Source organism: Artemia franciscana, chromosome 21 (assembly GCF_032884065.1).
Source record: "Artemia franciscana chromosome 21, ASM3288406v1, whole genome shotgun sequence".
In the NCBI taxonomy this organism is placed as follows: Eukaryota; Metazoa; Arthropoda; class Branchiopoda; order Anostraca; family Artemiidae; genus Artemia; species Artemia franciscana.
In genome coordinates this window covers 4,415,914-4,441,661 of record NC_088883.1, presented here as the reverse complement: position 1 = coordinate 4,441,661, position 25,748 = coordinate 4,415,914, and the positions used below count along the sequence as shown (strand labels likewise).

Sequence of the window (25,748 nt, the reverse complement as noted above, 5' to 3'; positions counted from 1 at the left end):
ATATATATATATATATATATATATATATATATATATATATATATATATATATATATATATATATATATATATATATATATATATATATATATATATATATATCTATATATAAAAATAAGTTGTCTGTGGATCTGTGGATCGTGGATCAGGTGACGTCACCTGAAAAAACTGGATCAGGTGACGTCAAAACTGAAAAAACTAAAAAAAGGCAAAAACTACAAAAAAAACTAAAAACTAATAAAAAAAATAAAAAAGCTAAAAAACTAAAAAAACTAAAAAAAGGCAAAAACTACAAAAAAAACTAAGAACTAATAAAAAAGCTAAAAAACTAAAAAAACTAAAAAAAGGCAAAAACTACAAAAAAAACTAAAAACTAATAAAAAAAATAAAAAAGCTAAAAAACTAAAAAAACTAAAAAAACTAAAAAAAGGTAAAAAACTAAAAAAACTAACTACAAAAAAAACTAAAAACTAATAAAAAAAATAAAAAAGCTAAAAAACTAAAAAAACTAAAAAAAGGCAAAAACTACAAAAAAAACTAAAAACTAATAAAAAAGCTAAAAAACTAAAAAAAACTAAAAAAAGGCAAAAACTACAAAAAAAACTAAAAACTAATAAAAAAATAAAAAAGCTAAAAAACTAAAAAAACTAAAAAAACTAAAAAAAGGTAAAAAACTAAAAAAACTAAAAACTAAAAAAAACTAAAAAAAAGGAAAAAAACTGAAAAATAAGCTAAAATAAAGGTAAAAACCAATAAAAAACTAAAAAAAAAAACTGAAAAAACTAAAAAAAGGCAAAAACTACAAAAAAAACTAAAAACTAATAAAAAAAAGTAAAAAAGGTTTGTTTTTCTCATGGACAATTATATGTTGCAGGTTCAAGAGTCGGGAAACCTGACAATCCATTTATATGTACAGACAATGGGACAGCGAAGAGTGTTGTATATTCGCAAGTTTTACGTAGTTAAAAACATATATATATATATATATATATATATATATATATATATATATATATATATATATATATATATATATATATATATATATATATATATATATATATATATATATATATATATATATATATATATATATATATATATATATCTATATATATAAAAATAAGTTGTCTGTGTGTGGATCTGTGGATCAGGTGACGTCACCTGAAAAAACTGGATCAGGTGACAAAACTGAAAACTGAAAAAACTAAAAAAAGCAAAAACTACAAAAAAAACTAAAAACTAATAAAAAAAATAAAAAAGCTAAAAAACTAAAAAAAACTAAAAAAAGGCAAAAACTACAAAAAAAAACTAAAAACTAATAAAAAAGCTAAAAAACTAAAAAAACTAAAAAAAAGGCAAAAACTACATAAAAAACTAAAAACTAATAAAAAAAATAAAAAAGCTAAAAAACTAAAAAAACTAAAAAAAACTAAAAAAAAGGTAAAAAACTAAAAAAAAAACTAAAAACTAAAAAAAACTAAAAAAAAGGAAAAAACTGAAAAATAAGCTAAAATAAAGGTAAAAACCAATAAAAAACTAAAAAAAAAACTGAAAAAACTAAAAAAAGGCAAAAACTACAAAAAAAAACTAAAAACTAATAAAAAAAGTGAAAAAGCTAAAAAACTAAAAAAACTAAAAAAACTAAAAAAAGGTAAAAAACTAAAAAAAATAAAAAATAAAAAAAACTAAAAAAAAGGAAAAAACTGGAAAATAAGCTAAAATAAAGGTAAAATCCAATAAAAAACTAAAAAGAAAAAAAGAAAAAACTAAAAAAAATTTTCATCTAAAAAACTAAAAAAAACTAAAAAAGGTAAAAACTAAAAGAACTAAAAAAGAAAAAAATAAATGACGACACTCAAAGAGAAAGCGACCAGGACAAAAGGAATGTTCGATTAGCAATCAACAAAGCACCGGGACACAGGGAGTATAAATGACGACCAGGACATAAGTAAAAAAAAAAACTAACAAAACTAAAAAGAAGGTAAAAACTACAAAAAAAACTAAAAAGAAAAAAACTAAAAAAAGGCAAAAACTACAAAAAAAACTAAAAACTAATAAAAAAGCTAAAAAACTAAAAAAACTAAAAAAAGGCAAAAACTACAAAAAAAACTAAAAACTAATAAAAAAAAATAAAAAAGCTAGAAAACTAAAAAAACTAAAAAAACTAAAAAAAGGTAAAAAGCTAAAAAAAACTAAAAACTAAAAAAAACTAAAAAAAAGGAAAAAACTGAAAAATAAGCTAAAATAAAGGTAAAAACCAATAAAAAACTAAAAAAAAACTGAAAAAACTAAAAAAAGGCAAAAACTACAAAAAAAAAACTAAAAACTAATAAAAAAAAGTAAAAAAGCTAAAAAACTAAAAAAACTAAAAAAAATAAAAAAAGGTAAAAAACTAAAAAAAATAAAAAATAAAAAAAAATAAAAAAAAGGAAAAAACTGAAAAATAAGCTAAAATAAAGGTAAAAACCAATAAAAAACTAAAAAGAAAAAAAGGAAAAAACTAAAAAAAATTTTCATCTAAAAAACTAAAAAAAAATAAAAAAGGTAAAAACTAAAAGAACTAAAAAAGAAAAAAATAAATGACGACACTCAAAGAGAAAGCGACCAGGACAAAAGGAATGTTCGATTAGCAATCAACAAAGCACCGGGACACAGGGAGTATAAATGACGACCAGGACATAAGTAAAAAAAAAAACTAACAAAACTAAAAAGAAGGTAAAAACTACAAAAAAAAAGAAAAAAAAAACTAAAAACTAATAAAAAAACTAAAAAATCTAAAAATCTAAATAAACTAAAAAAGAAAAAAAAAAGGAAAAAAATAAAGGAGAAAAACAAAACTAAAAAACGAATGTATATACAGACCGGGACACCGGGATACAAATGACGACCGGGACACAGGGAATATAAATGACGACCGGGACACAGGGACACAACTACAACGGGGACACCGGGGGAAACAGGGGGATATAAATGACGACCGGGACACCGGGACAGGGAATGGTCGATTAGCAATCACCATCAACAAAGCTCAAGGGCAATCATTAGAATCATGAGGTATAGATCTGAATACAGATTGTTTTCCCATGGACCATTATATGTTGCATGTTCAAGAGTCGGTAAACCTGACAATCTATTTATATGCAAAGACAATGGGACAGCAAAGAATGTTGTATATTCGCAAGTTTTACGTAGTTAAAACCATATATATATATATATATATATATATATATATATATATATATATATATATATATATATATATATATATATATATATATATATATATATATATATATATATATATATATATATATATATATATATATATATATATATATATATATATATATATATATATATATATATATATATATCTATCTATCTATATTCACAGGTGGGACATAGGGACACAACTACAATGGCGCGTAACTATTATGGCGCGTAACGACTTACGCGCGCGGGGGGGCTTGGGGGGGGGCGCGAAGCGCCCCCACCAACTAGGTGTTGGGGTGGCGCGAAGCGCCACCCCAACAGCTAGTATATATATATATATATATATATATATATCTATATTCACAGGTGGGACACAGGGACACAACTACAACGGCGCGTAACTAATATGGCGCGTAACGACTTACGCGTGCGGGGGGGCTTGGGGGGTGCGAAGTGCCCCCACCAGCTAGTATATATATATATATATATATATATATATATATATATATATATGAAACTTTGGATCTACTGATCAAATGCCTCTTAAGCGCTATAATGCAAAGTAGTTCCTAAAAGGTCTCTTTTCCTTCAACATCCCATGCTATTTCATCCCCTCTTTTTTTAAGTCCACTTATATCGTCCCCATGTTATGAAGTTGCCTCTTGTTTTATTGAAAAGTAAAAATTTTAATTGAAACAAAAAGTTATAGCTTTCTATACTCCAAATTTATCGCGAAACTAAAAATTAATAAAGCAAAATTTAAATATAGAATATAATTTAATAACAAACCTGTACTAGGATCAATAGTAAAATAGGCTTTGGCCAATGAGTCAAGAATCTCATACGTAATTTGGGCATTGACCCCGGAATCATCATCATCCACTTCAAGAATCAACGGAGAGCCAAGGTTGAGGAAACGACCTTTCGATGAGCTAGCAGCATATACAACAGCTTCCACAGGTGCCGCTTCGCTTATTATACCCTCATAGGAAAAGGAGAGAAAACGTGGCGCATTATCATTTACATCACGAGTGTTAATTATAATAATGGCAGTGGCCTTTTAGACCAGCCTGAATCTAATAGGACATTTTATTTAATCATTTTTATCGTGTTGTGATAAACAAAATGAAGCGTTCCAATCAAACAACGCTCCAAACACTATTTTACAATACAAAGTTGTTATTTTGCAAAAACAACGTTATTTTGCAATACAAAAGTTGTTCATTTGCAAAAACAACGTTTTGCAAAATATGGAAATTCCATCTTCAGCAACCTTAATAACCCTATATTAGATAGATGACACTATTTTACATTATATAGAAGGCCCTATACTATATTCTATATTATATAGATGGTCCTATATTATATTGTATATTATAGATTAGATGAACCTATTCCGGAATTAAATAAAAAAACAAGTTTTTTCAACTGAAAGTAAGGAGTGACATTAAAACTTAAAACGAATAGAAATTACTTCATATATGAAAGGGGCTGCTTCCTCATCAACGCCCCGCTCTTTACGCTAAAGTTTGACTCTTTCTCTCAACTCTTTTTTTAAAACAGTAAACAACTTTAGCGTAAAGAGCGGGGCGTTGATGAGGAAGCAGCCCCTGTCATATACGAATTAATTTCTGTTCGTTTTAAGTTTTAATGTCGCTCCTTACTTTCAGTTGAAAAAACTTGTTTTTTATTTAATTTCTGAACGTTTTTGAATCAATGCATGTTTTGATTTTGGCTCTCCACAGAGAAATAATTAAAACGAAATTTGCATATTTTTTTTTTACCAAACGGCTTTCTTATAATTTTGATCGAATGATTTTGAGAAAAAATAGGGGAGGAGGAAGCCTAGTTGCCCTCCAATTTTTTGGTTAATAAAAAAGGCAACTAGAACTTTTAATTTTTACGAATCTTTTTATTAGCAAAAGATATACGTAACTTATAAACTAGCTTACGTAAAGAATTTTTTATTCTCATGTTTTTATTACACATATGAGAGGGTTTTCCCCCTCGTCAGTACCTCTCTCTTTACACAAAATCTTAATTTTGGCCCAATTCATTAAGAATGACCCCTGAATCACAAAAGCCGTAGAATAAATAGTTGACATTACTAAAAATACTTTAGCGTAAAGAGCGAGGTATTAGGAGGAGGTGAGCCCCTCATTAGGGTAATAATTTCTGTTCGTTTTAAGTTTTAATGCTACTCCTTACTTCCAGCTGAAAAAAACTGTTTCATATTTATTTTTTCATTGTTTTTTTTTTAAATAATGCTAGTAAATCCTGCGCTCTCTTCATGGAAATTTTCTTCCCCCATGACAAATTCCTCGATGGAAAGTTCCCCCAGTATATACCCCTCTTTTCAACCCCTCTCCAAACCAAAAAATCCTCCTGAAAACACCTGTACACTTCCCAATAACCATTACTATATGCAAGCACTGGTCAAAGTTCGTAACTTGTAACCCCTAAAATTGGGACTGTGGAGGAGTAAGTCGTCCACAAAGACATAGTTATAAGGTTTTTCGACTACGTTGAATAAAATGGCTATCGCAGAATTTTGATCCGTTGACTTTGGGAAAATAATTAGCGTGGGAGGGGGCCTAGGTGCCCTCCAATTTTTTCGGTGACTTAAAAAGGGCACTAGAACTTGTTATTTTCGTTAGAATGAGCCCTCTCGCAACATTCTAGGACAATTGGGTCGATACGATTACCCCTGGGAAACAGAAAAAAGAAAGAAAAAAAACAAACAAATAAACACGCATCCGTGATCTGCCTTCTGGCAAAAAATACAAAATTCTACATTTTTGTAGATAGGAGCTTGAAACATCTACAGTAGGGTTCTCTGATACGCTGAATCTGATGGTGTAATTTTTGTTAAGATTCTATGACTTTTAGGGGGTGTTTCCCCCTATTTTCTAAAGTAACACAAATTTTCTCAGGCTCGTAACTTTTGGTGCGTAAGACTAAACTTGACGAAACTTATATATTTAAAATTAGCATTAAAATGCAATTCTTTTGATGTAGCTATTGGTATCAAAATTCCATTTTTTAGAGTTTTGGTTTCTATAGAGCCGGGTCGCTCCTTAGTACAGTTCGTTACCACGAACTGTTTGAAAAAGAAGTTTGGTATTCTTGTTTTAAGTCTAAAAGATTGAGTTCAATATCAAAGAGCCCGAAAGCTAAAACCCACAAAGATACGAAAATTACCTAATTACTAACCTAAAAGTTTTAGGTCATTTTTGGATCGAATTGATGATGTAAATTGGTTTAGTTTTCTGTTTTAGGTTTTAGAATTGCTTTAATCCATTGTCAAAATATATAGGAATATTTGTGCAATCACCAGTTTTTTTACATTTTAATCAATTTAATAATAATTTCATTTGATGTTAATTGACACTTTGACAAATTTTCTTTGAGCAGCAAGCATTCTAAACTTCAACAATTTCTACTAAACTTCCAAATTTTGGTTTTCTGTTTTCAGGTTTTCGAATTGCTTTAATCCATTGTCAAAATATATTGAAATATTTGTGCAATCACCATTTTTTTTACATCTTAAGCAATTTAATAAAATTTAAAAAGAGCCTCAATTTTTTGAGCTCCCTGTGTCCCCATCATCATTTTTATATCCCCCAGTGCCCCCCGGCGTCCCCGGTGTAGTTGTGTCCCTGTGTCCCAGTTTTCATTTATAGTCGACAAACATGACGTCAGTCGACACACAAACATGACGTCAGTCCACACACACGTCCCAGTCGTCATTTGTGTCCCGGCGAATATACAACACTCTTCGCTGTCCCATTGTCTATACATATAAATGGATTGTCAGGTTTCCCGACTCTTGAACCTGCAACATATAATTGTCCATGAGAAAAACAATCCGTATTCAGATCTATCTCTCATTATTCTAATGATTGCCCAGTCCCAGTCGTCAGTCGACACACAAACATGACGTCAGTCGACACACACTTCCCAGTCGTCATTTGTGTCCTGGTGTCCCAGTCTGTAATTTCTCTTTGAGTGTCCCGGTCGTCATTTATATTCCCTGTGTCCCGGTCTGTATATACATTCGTTTTTGAATTGGTATATGATGAAATATTTTTTTTGTTTTTTCCTTTTTTTCTTTTTATTTTTTTTTGGTTTTTACCTATTTTTTAGCTTTTTCTTTTTTTTTCTTTTTTCTTTTTAGTTTTTTTTGTAGTTTTTACCTTTTTTAGTTTTTCTTTTATTTTTATTTTTTAGTTTTCTTTTTCTCCTTTATTTTTCAGTTTTTTTCCTTTTTTTAGTTTTTTTTTCTTTTTCAGTTTTTAGTTTTTTTTTATTAGTTTTTAGTAGTTTTTTTTTCTTTTTAGTTTTTTGCTGTTTTTACCCTTTTTTTTAGTTTTTTTAGTTTTTTTTCTTTTTAGTTTTTAGTTTTTTACCTTTTTAAGTTTTTTTAGTTTTTTACCTTTTTTAGTTTTTTAGTAGTTTTTACCTGTTTTTTAGTTTTTTTTCTTCTTTTGTATTAATGCTAAAGCCAAGATTCAAACCTGGAACCTCTCGGACCTAGAACCTGGAACATAACGCTTTACCAACTCAGCTACTTCGGCTTGAATACATTTACCTTTTTTAGTTTTTTTTTTTATTTTTAGGTTTTTTACTCTTCTTTTTCTCCTTTATTTGTCAGTTTTCTTTCCTTTCTTTTAGTTTTTTTTCTTTTTCAGTTTTTAGTTTATTTAGTTTTTTTATAGTTTCTCTATTAGTTTTTAGTTTTTTTCTTTTTAGTTTTTTTGTAGTTTTTACCTTTTTTTAGTGTTTTTTTTAGTTTTTTAGTTTTTAGTTTTTTACCGTTTTTTTATTTTTTTTTTAGTTTTTTAGCTTTTTTAGTTTTTTTAGTATTTTCTTTTTAGTTTTTTTTTGTAGTTTTTATCTTTTTTATTTTTTTTTCTTCTTTTGTATTAATGCTAAAGCGAAGGTTCGAACCTGGAACCTCTCGGACCTAGAAATTTGAACATAACTCTTTACCAACTGAGTTACTGTATTTGTATTTGTATCGGATAAACGACGCTTCTTGACTACTAAGGTCCCTATATATATATATATATATATATATATATATATATATATATATATATATATATATATATATACTAGCTGTTGGGGTGGCGCTTCGCGCCACCCCAACACCTAGTTGGTGGGGCGTTTCGCGCCCCCCAAGCCCCCCCGCGCGCGTAAGTCGTTACGCGCCATATTAGTTACGCGCCATTGTAGTTGTGTCCCTGTGTCCCACCTGTGAATAGAGATAGATATAAATATATATTTTTAACTACGTAAAACATGCGAATATACAACATTCTTCGCTGTCCCATTGTCTGTGCATATAAATAGATTGTCAGGTTTACTGACTCTTGAACATGCAACATATAATTGTCCATGGGAAAAAATCCGTATTCAGATCTATACCTCATTATTCTAATGATGTGTCCCTGTGTCCCGGTCGTCATTTATGTTCCCTGTGTCCCGGTGTCCCAGTTTGTAATTTCTCTTTGAGTGTCCCGGTCGTCATTTATATTCCCTGTGTCCCGGTGTCCCGGTCGTCATTTGTGTCCCGGTGTCCCGGTCTGTAATTTCTATTCGAACAATCCCTATGTCCCGGTCGTCATTTATATATCCCGCCTGTGCCCCCGGCGTCCCCGTTGTAGTTGTGTCCCTGTGTCCCGGTTGTCATTTATATTCCCTGTGTCCCGGTCGTGATTTGTGTCCGGGTGTCCCAGTCTTTAATTTCTCTTTGAGGTTCCCGGTCGTCACTTATATTCCCTCTGTCTCGGTCATCATTTGTGTCCCGGTCTGTAATTTCTCTTTGAGTGTTTTTCTTTTTAGTTTTTTTTTAGTTTTTTACCTTTTTTCTTTTTTCAGTTTTCTTTTTCTTCTTTATTTTTCAGCGTCACTATGAGGTACATATCGACGAACCTTTGTTTTTTTAACTTAAATCTGGTAGGCATTGATGACCTTATCCAAGTCAAAATCCCAAACCCAATCATCATCGCTATCATTTTCAGTTTTGATATGTTTTGACTCTCGCTGTCCAGGTGGATTTTCATCTAACTGCGCGGTTTTGCGTTCTTTAGCCGCAAGCCTGTTTTCTTGCTGTTCTTGTGATTCCTCGGAACGCTTTCTTTTCTTACTTTCTCTATCAGCAGCAAGTTTTTTGGCATAAACTCTTTGAGCAGCTTCCTCGGCTGTTGCCATTGTAGGTTCTTCAGTCATTTTACAATTAAACATTTTTCCGTGAACAAATGTCTTAAATACCGTTAATGACGTCACCGTCAAAGCAAAAATGACGACAACTTATTTCATGACGTCAGTCAACACAGAAACATGACGTCACCTGATCCACAGACAGACACACAGACAGACAACTTATTTTTATATATATAGATATATATATATATATATATATATATATATATATATATATATATATATATATATATATATATATATATATATATATATATATATATATATATATATATATATAAGAGATGGGAGAATCGTTAACTTGTTTGTTTTTTTTTCAAATTAAACCTTTAAGTCTTTTAATTTTTAAATTAAGGGATGAAGCGAACTTCATATTTAAAGGATCGCCATCTACAATTTTTGAACAAATATTTTTTATATTTTTCTCTCTTCTTCTTCTTCTTTGGACTATCATATAGACACTTTAGCATAATATCATCGTCGAAACTAAATTCTGGGCCTTGTGGCGGGTTTTTGCAGATGATATCATACTCCAGGCTCCATATACCAGGATTAGATCATTTCCACTGCACCACCACACGACCAAATTCAACTTGCAATTGAGATTTTTCTATCTGGGTAGTACTCAAATAGAAAATTTATTATTCAATTTTTTAAGTTGTTGGCAGGGGCGCAGCTTAGAAGGGTTGTCTCCCCCACCCTAAGTTACAAGGTGCCGGCACACAGTCAAAGTTTGGGCGTCTTTGATGTCTTACTTTAGCTTAAATGTCCCGATTTGTCGGTACCCTGGGAGATTTTGTCGGTACGTTCTTTGTTTTCCACCTCCAAACTCGTAACACTAGCTTCATTCCTGGGTGTTGGTAAATTTTATTGAACTGAAGTAGCTTACAATTTAGTGTATTTAATGTCAAAGCTGGGATTAACTCCAAATTCCATCAGAAAAATTTTTTTTCTCTTTTATCCACAAGTTAGAGTTTGGTAGTGCTTACATTCTGACGGGTGACTGATGAACTGTGCAGGGAAAAAAATATCTGCTTTCAATTAAAACTTTCTATTTTTTGCCCTAAGGATTCTTCATCATTCACTTGGACCAAGGTCGAAAAGGCTCTCTAAAAGTTGACTGGATTTTATAAAAAGGAACGAATAGATTATCTCCCTTTCCTCTAACTAAGCTTTTCATTCTGAAAACTTGTTTGTATGAACTGGCTTTGAAAATTATGAAACTTTGTATTACCTTGTTAGCTCATAAAGACTAGGAGGGGGGGGGGGTCCGATTAATAAACCATTTAAACAAACGTGAATCTTTTGTATAAAAGATAAAAATAATGGGTATTCAAGTATGGTTATGTCAAAGAGATTCCTTAGGAGAAGGCGAGTGGATAGATACCCCACTCTTAAGAGAACTAAACCTGCGTATGAAATGCTGCTCTAAAGCACTTGAATAGGTTAGTGATTTTTTTTTCGGCTTTCGACTGCTGAGTTGCCAAATTAAAAAAAAATTATTTTGGTGCCCTTGTCTTAAGTTACTTGCTTTCATTAGTATTTTAGCTCTAATAAATTTTAAAATTTCAGCGAAATATTTCATTCAAATGTATATTTTATTCGTCTCCCGTAAATTCCACTATATTTTAAATGAATTGTACGTTCTGGGTAAAGTACGAAAATAAGGTCTGGATGATTTTCTCAAGGATATTCTAACATCACATATATTGTTTAAGTAAATTATCTTAAAATTCAGGGGGTTTTCAAAAGTCCTTTCGCCAAAATGAATATATTTCAAAATTTATTATTTAATAAAGTCAATTGTCAAAGAGTAAAAGCATATAGTATGAATTAAGAGAGAAATGAGGAATAAGGGCGGAAGTATTTGATGGTCTAATGTCAGTTTAGAGGGAATTAAAAAACAAGCGGTCATTGACACTGCACAGTTATCCAGTGACCTCAATTCAAGAAAATCTAAGAGGATGGCAAAATGTGTTTTTCAGAAATAGGGAAGGGGGCAAATTTTGTCGTTCGTCTTAATCTTAAAGATAACAAAAGCAAGAGAAGATACCGAAAAAAGGCATTTTTAAATGAAAATACCCTAAAAAAAAGTTTTTTTCAAAATCTAGGGGGGCATCAAATTGTTCGTTATCTTTGGCAACAATTCAAGAGCAATAAAAAGCACTTCAACAGTATTTTTGATAGTTTCGTTGAACACAGGGAAATTCGTAAAAGAACGTGTAAATGGGGTTAGTATCTTTTGTAAAAAACTAAGCTTTCTGTCAAGGGCGAGCAACCACTTCAATGTTATGAGAGGATTGACGGGATTGACAACACTGGGCTTATTTGAAAAGAACAGCGTCTTGATAGAAGAACGAGATGGGGAAAGGGGTAATTTTTAGTTTTTTAACATGGGTTTAATGGGAGTAAGGAATAACGGGAACCACTAACAGCATACAGTTACCCAGTGACCTCGATTCAAAAAAAATTAGGGTGATGACTGAATATTTTGTATCGTCACCTTTTTTTTTCCATTTTTGTAATGAAAGAAAAAAAGTATTTTTAAATGAAAATACCCCCAAAAGGTAATTTTTTTAAATTCTAGGGAAGCACTTGCCCCCTCCAGTTGACTCCACTGCAGTTACACAGCAGAACTAAAAAAAATCAAGGCAGTCTTAACTTAAACTGATTAAAAGTGTGACTTCAGTTAAAGGTTTAAGTTTATTTGAATCCAACCAGACGTGTACTGGAAGGCAGATTTTTTAAATTTATTTTCAGTTGATTATGAAAATGTTATAGCTATTTTGTAGGAAAAAAAAGAAAGAAAAAAAACGCTAACTACTTTTTTTGCATTTTTGGCGAAATTCATTCTATCTCTTCCTGCCGGGTTTGCAGCAGAAATAGAAAAGACCTATTCGAAGGTACGACTAACGTCATTTTTCGGTGTCTTAAAAGCATTCATCTGTGAAAATAAGCTGGTTCATTCTGTTTTTGGCAAACATTTTAAATTTGTAACGCATAAGCACTCAACACAGAAAATTACTCAAGCCAAAAATTCAAGTAGTATATTAAGCGACATCGTCTGACCTAGAATTTTAATAGTAACCAAACCAACAAACTTGGTTTTTAAAATATTCAAATTATTGAATTTATTTATTATCTCCCGACCTGTTATTAATCAGTGTTGAAAAATCTCTAAATGAGTGTTAATCTAGAAAGAAATCTGATAAAAATAAAATAAAATATAATAGAAATAACGAAGTTTAGTGGGGCTTGAATACAAATCTCAAAATGAAATGAACTGTCACATTGCTCCAGCAAGTAATCGAGGTCATCAGGGCCCATGTGCCACATAGTCGATTTGGTATAATTTACTATACTGATTAAATACAAGTTAATTATCATGCCGGTGAATTTAGTGTAAGATTTTTATTCAAATTCGCGTCGCTTAATTTACCTGGTGAATTGACCTTAGGTGGCATGTACACTCAGCAAAACGTTACATCATTTCTTAAAGTGCTAATTAACGGAATCCAAAGTTTCTTAAAATATATCTCTTGTGGCTTGAAGGGTAGATTATTATATTTTAAGGTAGGTAATTTAAAGAACCCAGGGGAAATTTTCAGCTTTTTCCCCTCCTAAAGAATAACTTCATATATTTTCCGCCTATTTTTGGTTACAAATTTTCTCTCTTGCTAGCGATTCCTGCGTGTGTGTCTGATTTAGACTTACTAATTAATTTTTAATAAGTAGACCAAAGAAAAAGCTATACAAAACATGGGGTTTGATTCCACTTTCTAGGGATATAATGAAAAAAAAGTTTATGGCCTGATGCTCAGGTCACTTTGTACGGATGAAGAGTGAGAGGTTACCAAAAATCTTCCTGTTTTGCAATCCATCTGGCGCTAAACAAAAGGCAGGGTGTCTTCAATTGGTGTGGGAGTGGATCATAAGAGCATGGGGACAGGGAAAGGCAGCTATCCTCCCCTAGAACTTCTATGAATTTTGGTGATTATTGATCATAAAAGATTTTGTAAGGTAAGATAGAACTTGCTGGCGATGTAAAGAAACAGAAAATTCGAGGGAGTAAAGAGTGAAGTTCCGAGCATATTTGGGGGGAGGGTGGAGGAACATGCGTAGCTGTTTTGGCTTCAGGTGGTTTGTTTTTTGGATGAATTGTTAGCAGTAGTTGTATTGTAGTTTATACATTCTGGCTAAAAATTTGATCTTTCTAGGTGCTGTTAAGACACTCCCTCTGCTTGACAATGAATCCTACCCTGAATTTGACTTCACTGTGAGGCTAAGTGATAAACGATCCCCAAAATTAATCTCAGAAAATTATACCCACGTTATCATTCGTGTTGAAGACGTCAACGATTGTCCACCCAAATTCTCGCAGCAAGTTTACAACACAACCCTATTTGTTCCAACATACCCAGGTGTTATCGTGACAGAGTTGAAGGCAGTTGATGCAGATAGCACTAATAGTCAGTTAAGATATTGTATTGTTGCTGGAAATATTGATAATAAATTCAGTATTGGCTCAAAGTCAGGTATTGTCACAGTTGCTAATGGATTACTTAAGCCCTTTTATCAGCTAGATATTACTGTGACGGATGGACACTACGCCTCAGCAACAGTCCTGACAATATATGTGGACACAGTAAAAAATGATAGTTTATCTTTGCACAAGAGGTTTATTCAGCAACTATCGTTGAAAATTCAACAAAGGTGCTAGAGGTTGCTATTTTGCAAGTCGTAGGGAGCGAACTCCATGAGCACATATTTTTTAGTATTTTAAATCCCAGCGATATGTTTTCAATTGGAAGGACGTCTGGAGTGGTTTACACAAGTGGGAAACCTTTTGATAGGGAAGTAACTGATGAATGTGATGTTTTCGTTGAGGCAAAAGTTGAAGGACTGGTGAAAGTCGCACATGCTACTGTTAAAGTTACAATTGAAGATGTAAATGATAATAAGCCTATATTTGTGAACCAGCCGTACCATGCCATCGTTAAGCCTAGTGCGCAGAAGGGAGACGTTATTGGAAAGGTATTTCACCCATTTATACAAACCTCTCTCTCTCTCTCTCTCTCTCTCTCTCTCTCTCTCTCTCTCTCTCTCTCTCTCTGTCTTTCTATATCTTTATTTCCATCTTCACTGTTTTTTTCTCTTTTGTCCTGTTTCTTGTATTTGTCTTTGTTAACTGTGCTCACAGAAGGGAGATGTTTTATCTCCCCTTTTATGATAATCTCTTTCCTTCTTTCTCTTTCTCTCTTTCCCTTTTTTTCCAATTCTCTCTCTTATCTTCTTTCTGTCTCTCTTTCTTTTTCTCCTTCTTCTTCTTTTATGTCCTTTTTCTGTTTCTTGCATGAGTCTGTATAAACTGTGCTCGCAAAAGATTGTTGAAATTGGAAAGTTATTTTACCCAATAATACTAGCCACTCTTTCCCCTTTTCTTTCTTTTTTTCTTTCTCTTTCTATTTGTTTCCCTTTCTCTTTCATTATCTCTCTCCCTCTCTCTTTCCCTCTTACTTTCTCTCTTTCTCTTTCTTTCCATCTTTACTGCTTTTTCTTTGTCTTTTGTCCTATCTCTTGCATTAGTCTGTGTAAACTGTGCTTATAGAAGGGAGATGTCATTGGAAAGTTGTTTTTTTCTTTTGTAATAATCTCTCTCTTTCTTTTTTCCCCTCTCTCTTGCCTCTTTTTTACGCTTTCTTTCTCTCATTCTTTCTCTTTCCACCTTCTTTCTCTATTTCTCTCTCCCTCTCTCTCTCTCTCTCTCTCCCTTTTCCTTTCTCTGTTTTCCTTTTCATGCATGAGTTTATAAATTGTGCCTACATTTTAGTTTTTGTTAATTTTAATTTGAATTAAAAAACTTTTTACTTTCGTTGAAATAAATAAAAAGTAACGCTGTCGCGTTCGGAGTAAAATACATCTTAGGGACATGTGGAAGCACGGGGGGGGGGCACCTTTACTAAAGAAAATGTAAAAATAAGCAAGTTATTTGACATTATAGAGAATACTGGTCAAGGCTCTGAGAATTGCCTTTTTCTAAACAAAAAAACAGAAAAGAGTTCTAATCAAATTTTTTAAAAGTCAAATCAATTTCAAGTCAAATGTTTGTAGCATATTACTACGTTTATGTAAATTCATTTCACTACATTTACTTGTGTCAAGTATTAAACTTTTGTTTTACTTATTTAATTTATTTTTAACTTATAGTTTTAGGTACTGGCAGTGATAGTAATACTAATAAGAATAGTGGTATTTTCTATGAGCTAATTCATGGCAATCAAGAGTTTCTAAGTGACTAAAAAGACATGAAATATTGTTGCGACAGGCTGTTGAAGTAATTGAAATAGCTGAAATTGAATGATTTATTTTTATATACATTTAATAATTTATTTTGTTTCATTTTTGTTTACCTTTTAGGTGCTGGCTGTGGATCGTAATATTAATGAGAATGGTGATATCCGCTATGAATTGTTGCGTGGTAATGGTGAGTTTTTCAAAGTGGCTAAAAAGACAGGTGAAATTTAGATCCATGATCCTGACCATGAATCACGAAGAGGACCATGGATCCTTCTCCATGGTCCAGAACTAAAGTTCCTGCACTCAGAAATTTGCATCCAAATCCTCCACTAAAGATGTTTGGTGGATTTGTCTGAGAAATTTTTTAGGAATTAAAATTCAGGGGGACCGTGATATTTGTGACATGAAACGTACTTGTTGAAATTTCTGACGGTCCTTGAAAACCGTCGGTTTCGATGATGAATTACAGTGCGTCAATTACGATGACGCACCTTTGTTAGCCACTCTGGCTGACCTTGTCTGAAATATCGATGGCCACCACTATTAGCCACCCTCGTTTGAAATATTGGACAGCTCTTAAATCTGTCCATTTTATGACGACTAATTAGAATGATTCACTGATATTGGCCACCCTTATATGAAATATCCGACAACTCATGAAAAACTGTCCAATGTGATGACGACTAAATATGATGACATGGTGCTATTAGCCGCCCGTTGAACTCGACATAGATTATATTCTCTGTTTCTTCTCTTTAACATAAACTCATATAATTTAGTCAGTTGTATGCCATAGAGATACAAAAAAGAATAGAAGCGAGATTTTACGAAAAATTTGCGATTGGATTTTGCCAAAGTTAGGCTAAATTTTAGAATAGATTTGGAATGAAAAAATAGAATAGACATCGGCCAACCAGAATCTGTCCGCTGTTCCTTTTTCTTTTTATATTTCTTTTTATTTCTTCTATTTTTCTTTCGTTTTCTTTCTTCTGTTTTTCTTTCTTTTTCTATCCGTATTTCATTTCTCTATTTCTTGTTTTTACTTTTTATTTCTTTTTTTTTTGTCGATCACCTGTCTTTAATATTACTTTTTGCATCTGTATTTATTTTTCTTAAAATAGAATTTCTTCTTCTTTTTCCCAATCTTCTTTCTTTCGTTTTCTTTCTTCTGTCTTTTCTTTATTTCTTTTTCTATCAGTATTTTCTGTTTTCTTCTTTTTATCGTTTCTTTCTTTTTTCTTTTGTTTTCATTTTTCTGTCTTTATAATTTCTTTTTAATCTGTATTTATGGAGGGAACAATTTAATAGCCACGAATAATATTTAAGTACAACAGAGCAAAAAACAACTAATTCAGTTGGTTTAGTTTGTTTTTTTTTGGTGTAAGCGCCTGTAAAACCAGAGTGGGTGGGGTACTCAAAAGTTGAAAGGGCTCCTTACTCTTTTCAAACCAAAAAATACCAAAATTGTACAGAATTTAAAAAAATTAAATGAAAAAAAGCTACAAATACGACTATGAAAATTAGACAAAATAGTTTTCAAGGGTCGGCTTATTTCCCTTTCAGCCTTTACTAGTTTTATACTATACTATACATTTTTTTTAAAATGTATTTTAAATAAATATATTAATAATATAAAATAATTTATATTATTTTACATTATCATTTTATATTATTTTATATTATTATTTATATTATTAATTATATTTTAAATAAAATAATATTTTTAAAATATAAGATTGAAAAAAGCTTGAAAGGTCTATTATAAATAGAATAAGTATTAAATGAAATTCCTTTAGTTCCCAGCTTCTAGAAAGTTGTTTTAATTACCATGCTTTTTTATAGGTTTAAAGTCAAGCAGTTTGAAAGCTCTTTGTTTTTTTAGGACTTAGTCGTATTTGGAAAGTGCTTTCTTGAAAAACTTAGTGTTTTCTGTTCAATTTAAAAAGAAATTCTGAAAAGTAAAAATGTATTAATGATTGGATCTAATTTACAAATGTTTTATTTTTAAAACAAATGTTTCAAATATATGCTGAAAGAAATCTAGATGTATTGTTTTATAAACCATTTTTGAAAATAATGTAGAAGGTGAGATGGATTTTTCTGAGTATCCTTATCCCGTCGATGGTTTGGGGGCATGTTTACTTCGCACAATTTAAGCAGACCTAATTTGGTACGGAACACAATGTTTGAGTGCATTTTCGGCTTTTATAATTATTAGATATAAAAAAAACAACTTTTTTTTAAACTGAAAGTAAGGAGCGATATTAAAACTTAAAACGAACAGAAATTACTCCGTATATGAAAGGGGCTGTTCCCCCCTCAACAACCTGCACTTTACGCTAAAGTTTGACTCTTTCTCTAAACCCTACTTAAGCAAAAAAAAATAGCGTAAAGAGTCAGGCGTTGAGGGGGGAAAATCCCCTTTCATATACGGAGTAATTTCTGTTCGTTTTAAGTTTTTATTGCATGTTTTGATTTTGGCTCTCCGTAAATGAATAATTAAAACAAAATTTGTATATTAATTTATTTTTATGGCTAAATGACTTTTTCATAGTTTTGGTCGGACTATTTTGAGAAAAAAAGGAAAGGAGGAGTAAGCCTAGTTACCCTCCAATTTTTGGTTATTTAAAAAGGCAACCAGAACTTTAAATTTTTTACGAACGTTTTTATTAGTAAAAATATACGCAACTTACGAATTAACTTACGTAACGAACTTCTAAATTCATATGTTTTTATTACGTATATGAGGAGGTTCACCCTCTCGTTAGTACCTCGCTCTTTACAAGAGCTTAAATTTTGTCCTAATTCTTTAAGAATGACCCCTGAATCACAAAGGCTATTGAAAAAATAGTTGAAATTAATAAAATTACTTTAGCGTAAAGAGGGAGGTATTAGGAGAAGGAAAACCCCTCATATGTTAAGTTAATTATAATTTATGTTCGTTTTAAGTTGTAACTCTGCTCCTTACTTTCAGTTGAAAAAACTTTTCATATTTACTTTTTCATTGTTCTTTGAGAAGAATGCTAAACAATTCTGCGCCCCATTCATAGAAATTTTCTTCCCCCATTACAAATTTCTCCATGGAAAATTCCCTCCGCATAAACCCTCCACTCAACCCCTCCCCCACAACCAAAAAAATCCCCCTGAAAGTCTATATACTTCCCAATAACCATTACTATATGTAAACACTAGTCAAAGTTTGTAACTTGCAGCCCCTCCCACAGGTACTGTGGGGGAGTAAGGGGACTATGCTGAATAAAATGGCCATCTCAGAATTTTGATCCGGTGACTTTGGGAAACAAATGAGCGTGGGAGGGGGCCTAGGTGCCCTCCAATTTTTTTAGTCACTTAGAAGGGCACTAGAACTTTTAATTTTCGTTAGTATGAGCCCTCTCACGACATTCTAGGACCACTGAGTCGGTACGATCACCCCTGGGGAAAAAACAACAACAAAACAAACAAATAAACACACGTTGGTGATCTGTCTTGTGGCAAAAAATGCAAAATTCCACATTTTTGTAGATAGGACTTTGAAATTTCTACTAAAGAGTTTTTTGATACGCTGAATCTGATGGTGGGATTTTCGTTAAGATTCTATGACTTTTAAGGGGTGTTTCCCCCTATTTTCCAAAATAAGGCAAATTTTCTCAGGCTCTTAACTTTTGATGAGCAATTCTAAACTTAATGAAACTTATATATATACAATCAGCATTAAAATACAATTCTTTTGATGCATCTATTGTTATAAAAATTCCGTTTTTTAGAGTTTCAGTCACTATTGAGCCGGGTCGCTCCTTACTACAGTTCGCTACCACGAACTGTTTGAAAAGTGCGACACATGCCATTTTGGTGGAAAATGAGTTATGTATGTGTCATGGATAAACAAAGCACGAGGAACTGATTGGTGCAGTCAGAATTGTCCTATCTTGTACTGTTACGAAGATAAAAAGAGACATAAGCCTCTAAGTGGCGTATGTTCCGTTTATCAGGCCTCGTTGCAACTGAGAATAACAGAAGGGAATTATCTTATGGTTATTACCTTGTAATTATAGTATAATTATAAATATAATTATAGTATAATTATCTTGTTACCTGTTAATTGTCTCCTTTTTTTCAAGAAAAAGGGAAACACACCCTACGAATACAATAACATAAATTTAAATTTGTTCCAAATACTTGAATTCAGTTTACACCACTGAATAGAGCATAAAAAGCTGATTTAGAATATATTCCTTTCATCCCTATTTTCCGTTTTTTGGCTCTCTTGAAAAGTTACAAAAAATGGCATATGTCGCACTTTCAGTTGTCACAGTCGGTTTGGTCACGTGCTACCTAAGATATTATCACTAACATCACATCAAACAGTTCGTGGTAACGAACTGTAGTAAGGAGCGACCCGGCTCAATAGTAAACGAAACTCTAAAAAACGAAATTTTGATGCTAAAAGATACATCAAAAGAATTGAATTTTCATGCTGATTCTAAATATATAAATTTCATCAAATTTAGTCTTTGTCATCAAAAGTTACGAGCCTGAGAAAATTTGCCTTATTTTGGAAAATAGGGAGAAACATCCCCTAAAAGTCATAGAATCTTAACGAAAATCACACCATCACATTTGGCGTATCAGAGAACCCAATAGCGAAAATTTCAAGCTCCTATCTGCAAAAATGTGGAATATCGTATTTTTTGCCAGAAGACAAATCACGGGTGCGTGTTTATTTTATTTATTTTTTTTTCCAGGGATCATCGTATCGACCAAGTTGTCCTAGAATGTCGCAAGAGGGCTCATTCTAATGGAAATCAAAAGTTCTAGTGCCCTTTTTAAGTGACCAAAAAAATTGGAGCCTCCCATACTCTTTTTTTCCCAAAGTCAACGGATAAAAATTTTGAGGTAGCCATTTTGTTCCACATAGTCGAAAACCATAATAACTATGTCTTTGGGAATGATTTACTCTCCCAAAATCCCTGGGGGAGGGGCTGCAAGTTACAAACTTTGACCAGGGTTTACATATAGTAATGGTTATTGGGAAGTGTACAGAAGTTTTCAGGGGGATGTTTTTGTTTGGGGGTGGGGCTGGGGGGAGAGGGCTATGTGGGAGGATCTTTCCTTGGAGGAATATGTCATGGGGGAATAAAACTCAATGAAAAGGACGCTGGATTTTCTAGTATTGCTATAAAAAACAATGAAAAAATAAACATGAAAACGTTTTTTTCAATTGAAAGTAAGGAGTAGCATTGAAACTTAAAACAAACAGAGATTATTACGCATATGAGGGGTTCTAAAAAAACTTTAGCATAAGGACCGAGGTATTTAGGAGGAGATAAATACCTCACTCTTTATGCTAAAGTATTTTTAGTAATTTCAACTATTTATTCTACGGCCTTTCTGATTCAGGGGCCATTCTTAAAGAATTGGGACAAAACTTACGATTTAGTGTAAAGAGCGAGGTATTAACAAGGGTACAAATCCCCGAAACCGAATAGCACTAGGTAATGGTTGCAGTAGTACAAAAACATTGCGGAATACAGGACAGATCCCATTACCATATTTAAAATTTAAACCACGGGAAGAAAACAGCCATAGGCGGAAATATCAAATCAAAATGCACGCTGAATATCTGAACTTAATTGGCTTCTTGATTGATTATTTGATGTAGCAAACTGGTACGTACTTAATAGTAATAAATAAAAAAAACAAGTTTTTTTAACTGAAAGTAAGGAGCGACATTAAAACTTAAAACGCACAGAAATTACTTCGTATATGAAAGAGGCTGCTTACTCATCAGCGCCCCGTTCTTTACGCTAAAGTTTGACTCTTTCTCTCAATTCTTCTTTTTCAAACAGAAAAAACTTTAGCGTAAAGAGCGGGGCGTTGATGAGGAAGCAGCCTCTTTCATATACGAAGTAATTTCTGTGCGTTTTAAGTTTTAATGTCGCTCGTTACTTTCAGTTAAAAAAACTTGTTTTTTTTTATTTAATTTCTGAATGTTTTTGAATCAATGCATGTTTTGATTTTGGCTCTCCGCAGAAGAATAATCAAAACAAAATTTGCATAATTTTTTTTTTTTTTTTTTTTTGGCTAAATGGCTTTCTCATAATTTTGATCGAATGATTTTGAGAAAAAAGAGCGGGGGACGAAGCCTCGTTGCCCTCCGATCATTTGGTTAATTAAAAAGACAACTAGAACTTTTAATTTTTTACGAATCTTTTTATTGGTAAAAGATTTACGTAACTTATAAATTAGCTTACGTAAAGAACTTTTGTATTCTCATGTTTTTATTACATATATGAGGGGATTCGCCCCATCGTCAGTACCTCGCTCTTTACACTAAACTTAAATTTTATCCCAATTCATTAAGAATTACCCCTGAATCACAAAAGCCGTAGAATAAATTGTTGAAATTACTAAAAATACTTTAGCGTAAAGAGCGAGGTATTAGAAGGAGGTGAGCCCCTCATATGGGTAATAATTTCTGTTTGTTTTAAGTTTTATTGCTGTTCTTTACTTCCAGCTGAAAAAGCTTTTTCATATTTATTTTTTAATTGTTTTTTTTTGAATAATGCTAGTAAATCCTGCTCTCCCTTCATAGAAATTTTCTTCTCCCATGACAAATTGTCGATGCAAAGTTCCCTCAGCATATCCCCCTCTTCTCAACCCCTCCCCCAACCAAAAAAATACGCAATTTACGAATTAACTTACGTAGCGAACTTGTATATTTGTATGTTTTTATTGCGTATATGAGGGGGTTCACCCTCGTCGATACCTCGCTCTTTACACTAAAGCTTAATTTTTGTCCCAATTCCATAAGAATGACCCTTGAATCACAAAGGCCGTAGAATAAATGGTTGAAATTACTAAAAATACTTTAGCGTAAAGAACGAGGTATTACGAGGAGGTAAACCCCTCATATGTGTAATAATTTCTGCTGGTTTTAAGTTTTAATGCTGCTCCTCACTTTCAGTAGAAAAAATTTTTCATTTTATTTTTTTATTGTTTTTTTAAATAATGCTAGAAAATCCTGTGCCCCCTTCATTGAAAGTGTCTTCCCCCATGAAAAGTTTATACATGGAAGATCCTACCAAGTAGTCCCCCCTAACTCAACTCTCCCACCCCAAACCAAAATAATCCCCCTGAAAATGTCCGTACACTTCCCAGTAACCATAACTCTATGTAAACACAGGTCAAAGTGTGTAACTTGCAAGCCTTCCCACGGCGACTGCGGGAAAGTAAGTCGTCCCCAAAGACATCGTTATTAAGTTTTTCCACTATGGTGAATAAAATGGCTATCTCAGAATTTTGATCCGGTGACTTTGGGGAAAAAATGAGAGTGGGAGGACCCTAGGTGCCCTCCAATTTTTGGGTCACTTAAAAATGGAACTATAGCTTTTAATTTCCGTTAGAATGAGCCCTCTCGCGACATTCTAGGACCACTGTGTCGATACGGTCACCCCTGGGAAAAAACAACAAAAAAACAAACAAATAAACACGCATCCGTGATTTGTCTTTTGGCAAAAAATGCGAAATTCCAAATTTTTGTAGATAAGAGCTTCAAACTTGTCTAATAAGGTTCTCGTATACGCTGAATCTGATGGTGTGATTTTCGTTAAGATTGTCTGACTTTTAGGGGTTTTATCTCCTATTTTCTAAAATGAGACAAATTTTCTCAGGCTCGTAACTTTTAATAGGTATAACTAATCTTGATTTTCGTTAAGATTCTATGACTTTTAAGGGGTGTTTCCCCCTATTTTCCAAAATAAGGCAAATTTTCTCAGGCTCTTAACTTTTGATGAGCAATTCTAAACTTAATGAAACTTATATATTTGAAATCAGCATTAAAATACAATTTTTTTTATGTAACTATTGGTATCAAAATTCCATTTTTTAGAGTTTCGGTTAACATTGAGCCGGGTTGCTCCTTACTACAGTTCGTTACCACGAACTGTTTGAATATGATTCCGATAACCAATGTGGTTAAGCCAGGTTTTTTGCTTTTTCCAATATATTTGTAATCAAAGCAGAGCTGTGATTCTCTCTGAGTCATGGAAATCGAGAACAAAACTGTGATTCAATTTTTTTCTGTGATTGAAGTGTTTTTTTTTTTTTTTTTTTTTTTTTTTACAGTAACAACCAAATTTGTCAAATCCAATCGTTCCACAGGCCTCTGAAGTTATTACTAATAGAGAAGCCGCATATTTTTTCATATTTGAATTCATGGGTACGAAATTGTAGCACAGCACCGTTAAAACCAAAAGTAAGCCAATAGTAAACAAAGGTGCTTTCACCCTCCATGACCTCGTTAAGGGTGCAAATGGGGTACTAAATGATGTATTGTATAATTCTAATGTTATTTTTGGTCTCATCTAATTAGATAAATAGGAAAAGACCTTTCAATTATATATTTTTTCAATTAAGCATGTTATTAATATAATAATTTTTATCTGTTTTTTTTGCCTACTGACTACAACTAGGGTAGAAATGGGGTGCTGTGTGATATAATATTTTCGATTCTTATTTCATTTTTAGTCTCCCTAGACTTGAAATATAGGAAAAATTCGTTCAATACACCAAGTATTAAGAATATTAAGTATCTGATTTTTCATCCCCTTCTGACCTTTTACTGGACTGAAAGTGCCGTACTAAACGATAAAATTTTCCAATTTTGATGTCATCTTTGGTCTTCCAAGACTTGAATCAATTATATTTTTTGAATTATATATCATATTGTTATGATACAACAAATTCCACTTTTATCTCTTCTGACCTCGCCTAGGGTAAAAATGGAGACGACCTTTTAATCCAGAAAATGTTATAAAAATTCAAATTTAAGATTCCCTCTAATAGGAAAGGGACTGAATTTTCCAACTCTTATGTCATTTATGGTTTACTCGGACTCAAACTATTAGGAACTGACCTTTGAATCCAGAAAGTGTTGTGAAAATTTAAGTTCGAGGTTCCCCGTCCCCGTCCTTCCTTCTCTTTTTTCTGAAAAAAAAAATCTTTGCAATATCAAATTTTGTTGATATGTTATTCCGAACATTTTTTGAACATTCAGTAAAAAACCTTTCTGTCGCTAAATTGCTGAACTTTTGCCCTTTTTTCGTTATTTTCCAGGTTTAATATAATAATTAATAATAATTTGTTTGTTACCCGCTTGATTTGACATTTAAGTGGAGTAAAAATGTTACGGAAAGAAAAACAAATTAACACAAACAATACAATCAATACAGTCTAATCAAAGGGTGGTAAGAACCCAAGCGTTGACAGGCCTCAGCACCCAATATAGCGTAGAGTTTTTTTTTATAAACAAAAATAATATCAGTGGCACAAAACTATCTAATAATCTTCTGATTTCTAGAAGAACGCGACAGATACAATAAATATTTTTAATAACAAAATACAAAACTCTTATACCTTGCAAATCTTGATTATTAAAAAAAGGGCGCAAACCGGAAAGAAACAAGATAAAATGATCGCAATATGCAGAATAAAGTCTGGATAAAGCCTTTCGTGAAAATCTGCCTCGGTTCGGGACAATTTTCGCGCACCCAATTATAAGTTTACTTTTGATATCATTAAGCCCAAAAAATTGAAAAGTCGATAAAGATGAACAAATACTAATACAAAGCCACCGAATCGAAGAAGCAAGCTTAACTGAAAAATAACCACAAGCAAGATCACTACTTTGATGCTTAGCGTTAAAGACTAAATATTCACATTTTTCAGTATTAAGTTTGAGGCCGATTTCCTCAAAAGACTTAGAAACAAGCAGGGTCGACTTAATTAGGCTAGATTTAGTGCGGCTGATCAAAAGTAAATCATCTGCATATGCGATGTACGAAAGATTAGTTAGGTCTAAAAAACATGATGTATTAATCCGTGGCAAAACAGAATAAAGACAAGCATTAAAAATATAAGAGGATAAGACTCCCCCTTGCCTAAGACATGAACGGATAGGGATATTACCAACGTAGCTGTCACCTAACTTGAGTCGAACATATGAATTA

At 32.2% G+C, this 25,748-nt stretch overlaps 1 protein-coding gene across 1 annotated transcript; it reads left to right on the top strand.

Moving 5' to 3' along the window:
* The first annotated feature begins 13,518 nt into the window (after positions 1–13,518).
* On the top strand, positions 13,519–16,437 carry LOC136040777 (fat-like cadherin-related tumor suppressor homolog). The gene is made up of 2 exons (XM_065725102.1): positions 13,519–14,478; positions 15,862–16,437. Exons 1-2 carry the CDS (start codon positions 14,239–14,241, stop codon positions 15,967–15,969), a joined length of 348 nt encoding a protein of 115 aa, XP_065581174.1. The 5' UTR covers positions 13,519–14,238; the 3' UTR covers positions 15,970–16,437.
* The last annotated feature ends 9,311 nt before the right edge of the window (positions 16,438–25,748 follow it).

Excerpts from the sequence above, each read along its gene's own strand:
- LOC136040777 (XM_065725102.1), top strand. The coding sequence starts at position 14,239 with ATGTTTTCAATTGGAAGGACGTCTGGAGTGGTTTACACAAGTGGGAAA. Across the intron at positions 14,479-15,861 it reads AGGGAGACGTTATTGGAAAG|GTGCTGGCTGTGGATCGTAA; the intron begins GTATTTCACCCA and ends TTTACCTTTTAG.